Source organism: Alternaria triticimaculans (assembly GCF_023758025.1).
Source record: "Alternaria triticimaculans strain BMP 0046 chromosome Unknown scaffold_39, whole genome shotgun sequence".
NCBI classification, from domain to species: Eukaryota; Fungi; Ascomycota; class Dothideomycetes; order Pleosporales; family Pleosporaceae; genus Alternaria; species Alternaria triticimaculans.
The window spans coordinates 98,205-110,060 of NW_026055996.1; the positions used below are offsets into that span (position 1 = coordinate 98,205).

General features: G+C 52.6%; 4 protein-coding genes across 4 annotated transcripts; 2 read left to right on the forward strand and 2 right to left on the reverse strand.

Annotated features, from left to right (window-relative positions):
• Window positions 1-1,272, forward strand: J4E78_010798 (uncharacterized protein; the record flags this gene model as incomplete). The annotated part of the gene is made up of 1 exon (XM_049371374.1): window positions 1-1,272. The coding sequence occupies one exon, from the start codon at window positions 1-3 to the stop codon at window positions 1,270-1,272; it is 1,272 nt and encodes a 423-aa protein (XP_049216939.1).
• Window positions 1,273-1,788: 516 nt separating this feature from the next.
• Window positions 1,789-5,422, forward strand: J4E78_010799 (uncharacterized protein; the record flags this gene model as incomplete). The annotated part of the gene is made up of 4 exons (XM_049371375.1): window positions 1,789-1,966; window positions 2,018-2,844; window positions 2,893-3,313; window positions 3,696-5,422. The coding sequence occupies 4 exons, from the start codon at window positions 1,789-1,791 to the stop codon at window positions 5,420-5,422; spliced, it is 3,153 nt and encodes a 1,050-aa protein (XP_049216940.1).
• Window positions 5,423-7,691: 2,269 nt separating this feature from the next.
• Window positions 7,692-8,933, reverse strand: J4E78_010800 (uncharacterized protein; the record flags this gene model as incomplete). Its single annotated transcript, XM_049371376.1, has 2 exons — window positions 7,692-8,720; window positions 8,769-8,933. 2 exons carry the CDS (start codon window positions 8,931-8,933, stop codon window positions 7,692-7,694), a joined length of 1,194 nt encoding a protein of 397 aa, XP_049216941.1.
• Window positions 8,934-10,866: 1,933 nt separating this feature from the next.
• J4E78_010801 (uncharacterized protein) lies at window positions 10,867-11,394 on the reverse strand (the record flags this gene model as incomplete). The annotated part of the gene is made up of 2 exons (XM_049371377.1): window positions 10,867-11,187; window positions 11,314-11,394. 2 exons carry the CDS (start codon window positions 11,392-11,394, stop codon window positions 10,867-10,869), a joined length of 402 nt encoding a protein of 133 aa, XP_049216942.1.
• Between the last annotated feature and the right edge of the window lie 462 nt (window positions 11,395-11,856).

Genomic DNA, 11,856 nt, shown 5'->3' on the forward strand with positions numbered 1-11,856 from the left:
ATGCCCTCTTCCATAGCTGAGTACGTTCCCGCAGCCATTCTCTTCTCGCCTGAAGATGTGCAGCACTTCACCAAGTGGCAGGAAGAGCACGGCGTGGGATCACTGCCTGGGATTGTTCGAAATGCCACAGAGTATTGCGAGTTTCTTGCACATCGGCGCACCAACGAAGAAAGCATCAAGCTCAAGCGCGGCAAGGTACGCTCGCGAAATCGAAACCCTGCAACCATGTGCGGACACGGTCTGCACCCTTCAGACATCATCACCGGCGGGTATTGCCCGGTCTGCGAAGTGGAAATGTGTCTCGAGTTCCTTGATGCGATTGCGCAGGTATTCCAGAAATGTGGCGGCCCTTGGCAGCAAGCGCGCGTTCGCAATGAGTTCGCTTTAGTCAGACAGTGTTGGCACCTGGCGCGCTATCACTTGGTCGAGCTTGTGGAGCTTCTAGAGTGCTCTGAAAAGTACGAAGAAGCTTGGGAGAAACAACATTCAAGCGACGTAGGGTGTATATGGACGACCAACAGCTCCGCGAAAGCAATACGTATTGCCCAGATGCGAATGAAATACCCAGCTGTACTGACAGAAGCCATTCCGAGGCCTGCAGTGAAACGAAAGCTTTCATCGTTTGACGTAGCGAGGGCAAAGGTCGCGAAGGCTCGAGTGAAGAAACACGTCACTTTCACACCAGACACCATTACCTGGCCCACCCGCAGCAACGCCTGCTTTAATCGCAACCCGGAGCAGCGTCAGAGTTACCAACCTGGTAGGCATGCTGCTCCACTTGGGTTGGAGTGGATTGACACATCGCGAATGTCCTCTTCGATAGCAGATCTCCTGAACCTGAAGGTATACGCAACCTATGTCCAGGCTGAATTTGACGCCTTGGTCGACGACTCGTCTCTCAGACCCCCTAGTCGCTATCAGGGTATACTATCCCTCCACCCCGGTATACAAGCGATTTCAGCGTTTGCCAACCAGTTCTTGCAAGGTGCGGAAACGGCGCGGGAGGAGATGCTCGAGATGATTAGCGTCGCCGACGCCCTTATAGTCCTCATCGGGGAAGAGGATGTGGTGGTAGACATGCATCTCTCTGTTTCGGACGATGTGGAGGATGAGGATGGTTATGGCGACGAAGAGGTCGATCAGACAAGGTGGACTTGCTGGTCTGAGTGTGACGATGAGGCAAAGCCTGATGTTGGTGGAGCAGCTGGTCTAGCTGCCAAATTCGCTGTTGACGACGAGAAGGCGCGAATATGTCGGAAGATAGATGGGTAGCATAACTGCGGCGCATGTTAAGTTTACGGAATGCTGAATAGTAACGTGTTGAATTGTCTAGATATGAAACTCGTACAGCGAGTGGCAACGGTACCTAGGTAGTGATGAAGTTGGCGCCACGTGCCGCAAGACGCGTCAGTTTCGCGCGTGGGGCGATGCAGGCTGCTCTGACCCATCGCGTTTGCATCTTCTTTGTTCACCTTGTCTGTGCCACTGCTCAATGAAAGATTCCATGTTTAAAAGATCTGCAACCCGGCGCGTGAACTGAGATGGCCAGTCAAGCCGCGAGGGCTCCAGGCAGGCGTCAGGCCCCCAGTGCAGCGATGCGCGCTGGACGGCGGGCCGGCTACGCATGCCACGGCGTCGTTCCACCACTCCCCAAGGAGCACGGCATCTCGTCGCAGCCTTGCGCTAGGCTTGTACAGCTCTAGCAATCCGCCCAGATGCTCTGCTCGTCGCGATATAAAGCATGGCATGCGGCGTGTCCGTTGAGAGCCATCCCATCTTGACACCAGCATGGCTCTCATTACGCTGCCACCGGAGCTCAAGCTAAACATTGCTGACAGCTTGGACCCGGACTCAACTCTCAATTTTGCCCTTACCTGCAAAGACCATGCGACACTACTCAAATCCTTGTTGAGACAGCATGCACGACTACTTGCGAAATGGAAGGTCATCGACACGACCGATGCTCGTACGCTTCTTTGGGAGACCTTGAGAGACGTAATAGCAAACCCTCGACTAGGGTGGTACATCAGGGAACTCAACCTTCCAGAAAGCCGGCAATACAATTGGAATGCGAACGAGAGTTTGCATGTTTCCCACCCAAAGCATGGCGTTGTGCCATCCGAAGAAGACAAGGCCTTGTTCATTGACGCCGCAAGGGGGCTGCAAGATCTGTATCCGGGGTTCGGCGTAGATGAATTGAATCTGCAGAGACGATACTCTTATACCCTCAACTTTTCACCTCGGCCGTACGACACGATGGGATCTATCGAAGATCGAATTCACGCAGGCTACGAGGACGCCATAGTCGCACTCCTGTTGCACTATCTACCTTATCTTACGACCATCAGACATTCAGAAGTCGGAATGGAAGACTGTCTGGAGCTTGTTGTATGGCAGATCGCGTGGGGTTACAAGAACCCGGTCATGGCACCAAAGCTTCCCCTACAACATCTCAAGACGGTCGCCGTGCGTTACGCTCTGGACGAAGGAAGCAGCTCTCCTGATTGGGCGTGTTTTTATCTCAGTATCCCTTCGGTAAAGACGTTTGTAGGGCAAGCAATGGGTGGTTCGCCTAGCGAGGACGTCCTACGCACTTTATTCCCCACAGGTGCTGCTCCGTTCTCTAACGTGGAAGAGCTATTCTTCAGACATTCTGTCTTCGACGTGGATGGCCTTGCAACCATACTCGCGAACATTCGGCATCTAAAGAAGCTAACGTACAACGGTGGTGATGCTCTGGTGTCCGATTCGAGCTGGTACGAACCAAAGAAAGTCATCCGAGCAGTTGCTACACACGCCGGCCGCTCGTTGGAAGAGCTCATGCTCAGCGAGGAGGACACGGATGTAAGTCACCAACCCCCGTCAATGTTCCGAACTGATATGAGTTGACAGAGTGAACCTCCTGAGGATGGCCCAGCGATTGTTTCTCTCCGAGAGTTCCAGAAGCTCCGTGTACTCCACTGTCAATGGCGCATGCTTCGCCCCGACATGGCAACAGAGGGAGACCCTGAGCATGACGAGCCGCTAGAACAAGGCTATTACCGAAAGGAGGATTACGAACAGATTGATGTCGACTTCGACGTAAGGACCCTTCTCCCAGAGTCCTTAGAAGAGTTTTATATGAACGGCGATTTCCACGACTATGATGAATGGGAGCACATGGAAAATACAGTCAAGGCCTCAAGCGCCTTCACGCCCCGCCTGAGTATGGATAAGACCTGTATCAAGAAAGGAGGTTATTGGAGTGATCGAATCGGTACCGCAGAGGAACCGGATGGAGCCTGGTCTCATCCGCTCGGCCGCCTTTTCGAAGGTCATCATGGTTAAACTCGACAGACTATATGTCTCATCTCATTCTCGATTGTAACAGGGGCACCAAGTTTCGGGTCTGTGCGCGCTTGCTAGGCACACGAGAATTGCTATAGCAGTGCGCACGGCTTCTCATCGTTCATCGTAGCAGGTCCTCTTCTCCCAATGACGCACTGGAAGAATTGACCATGCGCCAAGAAACACGACGAGAACTAGAGGACTGCTGGAGCCTGGACACCCCTTTCGTATGTGTATATAAACGCGCGCTCTCCGCAGCTTTACAAAAGATCTTATACCACACCTCTACCGAGCACACTTCTACAGCGCGCGCTTCTCCTGATACCTGTACTGTCAATTATCGGCGAATATCCAGTGCACGACACCAGCACCTAATCCCATCAAAGACGGTACCGCAATGGCTCCCCGAACCGTCCATACAATCGGAGGCCGCTACAAAAGCATCGCTGCTGTCGAAGATGCGCCATTCGGAGAGTTCATCTCGGTCAGAGAGACTGAGCTGGCGTTCAACGTGGTCCATCCGATACCAGAGGCGTATCTTCGCGACTTGCACTCTCAGGAACGCGCTGCGGTTAACAAGCACATCACTTCCCAGCTATCCAATAACAATTACCGTGACAGCGGACTCGTCGAAGCCGTGAGAAGAACTTTGGGCACATTAAAGACAGTTCAACAGGAGATGGACCACATTCCCAAAACCAGTTCGGACTCAACCACGACGGATGCGACCAGTAATCGGACGTACCATACGGCAAGAGAGCATCAGGAGTCCCGGGGCAAACATTCCTCCATGCACGTGGAGGCTGACACCGATGTCGTCAGCGGCTCAAGGTCAGGCGCACTTGAGCGTAGCCGGAATATAGATAAATGGGAGAGTACCGTACCCCCTGGCTATCCTCCGTCCTCCGTTAGTACGCCAAGCTCGGTCTTCCAGTCTGAGGGTAGCAGTGAATCGCGATCATCCAGCTCCAGCAAGATGCGCAAGCCTAGCAGGCACATCGACTTCCTCAAGGACGCAAAGCTCGACGAGAAGACACGCGTTTTAGTCGTGGAGCACAGCGCTGCAAGCCGCGAACTGGCGCTTCAAGAAGAGCATCTTGCCAGTCTCGAATCGCTTGCTTTGACCGTCGCCAGCTCAGCTGCGCGGCGCGATCTATACGGCGCCATTCGGAAAGCTCGCAGTGCAGTCGAGAAGGTGCGCGTCCTCGAACGCAAATGCAAGGGCGCCCTATCAGACTCCCGCGCGCTTGTAGTGGATGCTCTTGAGCTTGCTGATGATCTTTGGGAGACGTCAGAAGCGGATGCGGAAGTAGCATCAACAGTTTGTTCGCCCACAACGGTTTCTTCGCGGACAACCGGTTCTTCGCGGACAACTGGATCTTCCCCGACACAGCGGAGCATATCCACTGCACCATCGGAAACTGAGTCTTTGGTGCCGGCCCGCTTTCCCTCTGCCTCGGAAGTTGTCTCACTGAGGCAGGAACTGCAAAAGATCGACGACGATCTTTCCGAGTCGATGAGGACTTTGAACCAGGTCATCACTCAATCACGTTACCGAGAGGGCGTAATCGAAAGCATAGACCGCGCACGGGCATGCCTCGACAAAGTTCACATCAGAGGAGAGCGCTACTCAGGCCTCGACGACGAAAAGATACGCAAATTCGGATTTGCAACGCTTGCCATCGCGCGGACAAGGCATGAGAAAGCTATGCGCGTTCTCGATGCAGCCAAGCAAGAGCAACTACCACTGGACGGCCCTAAGCAAGCAAAAGGTAGTGGAGGAACACGAGACACCGAGCGCCGAGAGCCTTTGCGAGAGGATGAAGAGTTCGATCGGATGGTCCATCGTTTCTCGCAATTTGACTGCGGGGACTCCGAGGAGCTTCTGCGTCAGCAACAAGAGGTTCTTCAACAGGTTGCTAACTACCGTGCCGCTGAGGCGTACAACAGACGCCGTCAAATGGGTCATAGCTTGTATGACCAATTTCTGCAGGCAGGTGCACCTGATGTTTACGGGGAGTCAAGGTCGTCGTCGTCGGATTTGCCGCCATTTCCGTTCCTAGATCCCAGTCAGTTCAGGGGCGTTTGGAAATAGCAGTTCTGACTTGGCATACACGTATGTAGCACGCACAATAAATAGAGAAAAAATGTCAATTCTGTATCGGTTTTTCGCTCTATCACTTAAAAGCATAGTGGGTTACTAACTTCCAAAATCTACAACGACTGTGAAGTGGGTGGTGTCGACTGGCAGATTCTGCGATAAGATCACCGGAGGCGACCAAAACTCGGTTTTGACAAACCTCGGGACCGATGGGTCGCGACCACGGTGAAGGTGGCTGCAACGGGTTGCTTGAGAGACTGGAAGGCTCACACACGTTCGATGTTTTCACTAACCGTGCTAAGTTCCCTACTACTACCTTCATCTGCAGCCACTGAGGAGAGGTGAAAGCTCTCAATTGTGACATTACTCGATCTGCTGATGGCTATGCGACCGCGTTCGGCCATAGCTATAAAAGAGCGCCTCCTCCACAGCTATCAGCGATTTGTCTACTCCTACTTCAACCCTGGTAAAACTTACAGCTTTGAACAAAATCTACAAGCTGCGAAGGAGTTAGGCCGGTGTTATCGGCTCGCTATCAACCCATCCAAAACCCACCTTCCACACGAGTCCCAAGGGCAGATTCTCTTCTCAGGCTACTTGCAGGTCTACAGGCCCAACCTCTCCGACAGCAACAAGATGGCTTCTCACAACCGCACACTTCACACCCTTTACGGACAATACCGTACTGCAGCGGCTGTCAGCAGGGCAGCTAATGCCGATTACATCCCGTTGGACGGCGATCGTAACATCAATGCCGTACACCCAATTCCAATTGACTGGCTGGACGAAGAGCTATTGTCGAGCGAACGCGATCAAGTTCGGGAACATGTTGCGTCTCTGCTGAGTAGTCAGCGTCGCCAAATCCCCAGTTTCGTCGAGGCTTTACAGGGTACCATGGAGAATCTGAACACCATCAGAAATAGGGGTACAGCTAGTCGCCAGATTCCTGCGCGTCGATCTGGAGGTGAGACGATCGATCGTCTGGCGCACGACTTTGACACTTTGACCATGGGACAAGCGCATGGTATCAATTCACCGTCACGTAACGTGCGGTTTGCAGATACGGTTCGGACAGATCGTGTCTCACGAGACCCCACGATCTCCGGTCCCTATAGTCCACAACCGTCTTCGCCGACTCCTCGAAGTATCATGCGCTCGCCTGGGCATTCTCGCGCAAACTCAGCTGAAGCGATCCTCAGCCATGGAGCATTACCTCCACGCGATACTCGAGTGCCCTCGCCCACCGACGGCTACAGTGAAGAACTCGCTGCACTAGATGTACAACTCGACGAGATCTACGCGGCTCTCAACAGCCAGCGTCGCATCGAAGACAATGATTCGTTAGAGCAGCGTTTTGATAGCCTTGCGCAAGCTCGCTCCATGATTCGTCGGCTCAGAGGACTACGTCGTCTCAACCAAGGGGACGTGGACACTGCTCGCGCTGCTGTACAATCAGTAATGACAAGCACTGGACGGAATGACACGCAGCGCGCTATTGTCACGAACGCGGATAGTAGACCGGAACGCATGGGTCGTGAGCCGTCTCATATCAATCGTGAGACGCGGAGGCCGCGTCCAGTAAGTGGAAGCTTCAGCGGCATTGGAGAGCGGCTGCGTCTAGCAACGGTACAGCATGACCAGCGTCTGTTCGCTCATACCAACGGCATGTTTCCAGTTTGGAGTTCACCTCCCGTTGACCCTCAATATGGGGACGGCATTCAACGGCCTGACGGTACCATATACTGCTGGGGGCCTATGGGCGGATGGTTGATGTACCATGGCCGTGATGGGGCCTATTTTTGCGAGTAGATGTGTGATGATGCCTGGTCTTGGGGTAGGGGCTCTGTACCTGGGTAATATTCAGAGCGCCAAGGTCGGGGTAGAAAGTGCGCATCCATAGAGGGACCAAAATAGAGACCGAATCGGAAATTCAAACCATTCGAATGTACCACATCAATGTGCTTGTTGGTTATCGAGGCGCGCACATGTGGCAGGGACGAGAGCGACGGACTAATCAGCTGGGCCGTGTTTAAACGTTCGGTTGGCGCTAGCTGCTCCGAGTTCCTTCCGGCAGCGGGCTGCGCTACGCGCTTCATCGCCACACAACATACTCATTGCGCGTCATTACACTTCCCAGTCTCAATGACCAGCCCCGCCGAGGACTATGCCGCAATTTGCGTCAAAAGCGCACTCTATTCATTCTTACTTCCCTTATTACACGACATCTATTACCCCGTTCCATTTGTCATTGCAGCTCCGCGCCTTATTCCCGTAGTTCCGCTTCAATAACACTCTCAGCAACCCCGGGGTAATTGTAGATGGCTAAGAAGTTCAGACCAGCCTTTTCAATTATCGCCTTCCACTCCGCTTCTGTTCTCTCGCGCACCGAAAGATGTGCTAACATCATCATATCCATAGAGGTGGCGGCGATGGTAGGCTTCTCTTCCGAAAGCACAATCTCGTTCAGCAGCACCCGCGAGTAGCCGGGCTTCAGTGCTGGCTTCAGGCTTTCGAGAATCCTGACGCCTTCTTTGTCATTCCAGTCGTGCAGAATTGAGTGCAGTGAGTACGCCCTGGCTGACTGAATCGGCTGAGGCGTATAGAAATCATGGACCTGACTCTCAAAAGGAAGCCTTTCCTTATCCTTGATAGCCGCGATGACTGGCTCTTGATCCTGAAGAACAACCTTGCCCGGATGAGAATGGTGCTGAGTCACGAACTGCTGGACGTCGTGACCGCGACCGCCGCCGACATCGACCAGAAGGGCCTCGCTGCAGCTGGGATCAAAGCCATCAATCAACCGTTCTGCGACCGGGTAGAAGCCGGGGTCGAACCAATTCGCCTTACCCACGCGATACACCGACATAAAGTTGTCGAACTCATCGAGATGAGGAGGCGTTGCGACCAACCATGGGAAAAAAGGCAAATTTGTTCCATGCGCATCCTGCAATGGTCCTTCTGTAGGCGACGTGGGGAGCCTGTAACCAGTCTTCTTGAAATACTCCGGGAAACCATTGAACGACGGTCGTGACACGTCGTAGCAGAAGTCAATGCTCTTCTGATAGTTGTCCGCTGCAAGTTCGTGGCTCAGACGGGTACCGAGGAATCTACCGTTCGAGAAGGAAACGACCTTCATTGCGATTAGGTGACGCATGATCCGTTGCAATAGAATGGGGTCAACGCTCGTCTTTTGAGCAAGGTCGCCCGGACTAACTCCGGCATCGCCTGCATCTCTAAGATGCTGGAAGAGTTTGACTTCAACAGCGAACTTGCAGTGCGCTGACAATGCCGGCTGTAGACTCATCAGTATGCTGGTAACAGTGCAGGTTCAGTCACGAACCTCGGCCCAAAAGCTTCTCTGCAGGAATTCACTGGGTATCTCGAGCGCCGCAACCAGGTCTCGACCAAGCTCGATGAGACTTTCTCGTGAGCCGATTTGCTCGGCTTCGTAACCTCTGCCGGCGGCCGCAACCCGCTCGAGGATATCTGGTACAGGTATTGGCATGTCTGGCGATGAGTGTTTGTTCTGCAATGTTTGTCAAAGGATAAAGAAAGCAGCGCGGGGCAGCCTTCTATTGCAATCCTTCGATCCTTTCGCACGATAACCATCGTTCGGTGGGGTTCTTGCCTTCCTATTGCGCCATGCGCCGAAGTACACATGACTCGTTTTCCCACCCGACCGCTCAGCGCTTAGTCGTTTCCGCGATGTTTGGATCTTAGATCAGCTACGTTGTGATACAAAGGCCTGATATCCGCAGTCTCTTTACCGTCTTTCGCTCGTCCGACCCACTGGACCTCGGGAGTGTTCAACAACGCGAATCCCACACCCGCTGTGTTGGATCAATACGTCTGGGACATCGCCTACCAAACGCTTGTCGTCTGCGTGCTTGTTGCATTTGCCGGCATGACGTTTCCGGAGACAGGCATCCGTCCGTGCCGCCCCGTCACTCGTTGGCCCACTTGGTCTGGCACTAGATCCTTCGCGCATGCATGAACAGATACTTCGAGCCGCACCTGTTGAAGCACCAAGAGCCACGTTGACTTTACTAGTCACAAGGTCTAATTAAGTTAAGTTTTAAGATACAGTGTATTTCTTCTCCAAAGAAATAAACACCCTACAAAGTTAAGCTATCTCGCTCAAGATACACAGCATGGGAGTGGAGAGACTACATTTTTTGCTTATGTTCGTCGAATATCTCCTGCAAAGGGGTTGTATTGCGGCTCTCCTTTCAAGGTATCAGCTCCAGTGTGGTCTTTCAGAAGATCCTCTTCCCCATCGTCTTCCGATAACGAGTAGTTCAATCTTCCGATGTCTGAGATCGGTGTCTGAGAGTCTGCCACTAAGCAGTACATTGACGATCGTTCCATCGTACGAAGGACCGACGTGATAATGAACACGCTTCGCAAATTTTCTTAGTTTTGAGGGCTTCCTAACACTGATCCGAAGCGATGTCCTGCCTTCCTTATCCTTCGAAGAGGAAGACTTGCCATGTTTCAATAATAGTTCCACTGTAGATATGCCGGTCTTTTCGCAAACTCTATGTAGAACACAAATCTCGGCATCGTCACCCGAGCTTTTGTTAGCGGCAAGTTGGTATCCTCTGTGAGAAGCTCCAGCATGCTGAAAAGTCGCAGACGACCACCCCAGGGAGGTTTTCAACCACTGTTCATACGCTATTGATACCTACTGCACCAAGCTTGAAGAATGCTAAACCCTTACGGATGTTACGCCAGCATACCGATGCGCAGTCGCCCTGAGTCCTGCGAACTACTTTACCTATCTCGAGCTCGAACGGAGTCTTGGGGAGAAGTGGATCGCGAAGGCAAAGCATGTAGGTCAGAATGTGTACGTAAGCTACGAAGTGGATGTAGCTGAATCAACACAGAAGGATGATGATGATGGCACTACTAATAGCGATATTGCGCTTGATCTTTCCTAGCAAACTCGTAAGCGTCGTCAGTGGCCCGCGGCTACTTCAGTGTCTACCACATCGGGACGAATTCGCACAGGACTGGCCTCTGAGTCTGATGACTTTATGGCTAGTGCCAATCAGGCCAATCAGGATGTCGAGAATCCTCTGAAGTGTTGGATTCATCATGCATCTGACTACCCTGTGCTCTCTGAAATGGGGTTAGATTTGTTTAGTCGTCCGGCAATGAGCGCTCAATATCCGCGTGGTCTTGATTTAGCATAGTACCTGTACGTAATCCCAAGCCACATAAACCAGGTTAGCCGCAATGTGCTTGCAGCACGACTCTATGTACTTGTCTCACTTGTACGCAATCTGCACGCGATTATTTCTAATCTTGCGAGCTGGCCATTTGTGGTGCACAAATTTCTTGATTGACGCAAGGCTGCTATTGAGGCTGGAAAACCTTGTCACCCAATTACTGGTTCTATGGATTGAATCATATCGGTCTTCCACGACTCATCTTTACTAGTAAGTCGCACCACGACCCGTGTAGCCATAGCCACACGGGTTGTCCCAATCATGCGCAATGCCATACCACGTGCCCCTTGTCTCCTGGCTATCCCATCCCATACCCTTGCCAAAGTTGCAGTTGTTGATGACGCGGTTGATGCTCCACTCAGCGTCCTGGCAGGGCATGTAGCCAGTGCGGCAGAAGCCATTGCAGGCGTAGGCAACAATACCGTTGTACGCGTTGCTGGAGACGCGTTTGGCGTTCCCTGGTAGGTTGCCGTTGCCGCATTGACTCATGAGGTCTTTCAGTGCGGCGCGAGCGTTGTCTTGGGTACCCTGGTCGGAGGAGATGCAGTGTGTACCGGTGTTAGAGCGGGAGCAGCCTCGTGCCTTAAGGGAAAACGGAGCATGTTAGCTATTCGCTTTTGTGGGAAAGGTCGGGATTGCTCAAGCAAGCCTCACCTGAAGGTCGACCGTGGCGGCCATGATGGTGCTGCTTTGGAACAGGAGCGTTCCGGCGGTGGTAATGGCGAAGAAGCGCATGATGAGCAGGTTTTTGCTGTACAGTACGAACTTCGCTATGTAGACAAGTGTGCTAGACTGAAAGAACCGGTCGACCTGTGATGCCTCGATGTCGATGGAGAGAGTGTGTACTCACATCACAAGGAACCCGTCGTACTTATACACAATTATTCCATGTTGGCTAGATCACATGATATTTTACTGTGCAAGTGCACTTACTCCTAAGCTGGTAGCTCCTGTACACGAACGACACAACACGACAATAGTAGTTAGCAGTGCAGACAGCATCAGTCCTCATCAGGACAAAAGTTGACCAATCACACGGCCCCGGGGCCTGTTTTGCAGCTGAGACGTAGCGCTAAGCTGAGTACGGAAGGTGACAGCACGTGCGGATTCTGTTTATGCCTGCTAGATGAGGTCGTCACATTTCTAGACGTGTGGTGGCGTTGTCAGAGTGAGTATTCAATTGCTCGCTCAACCAAC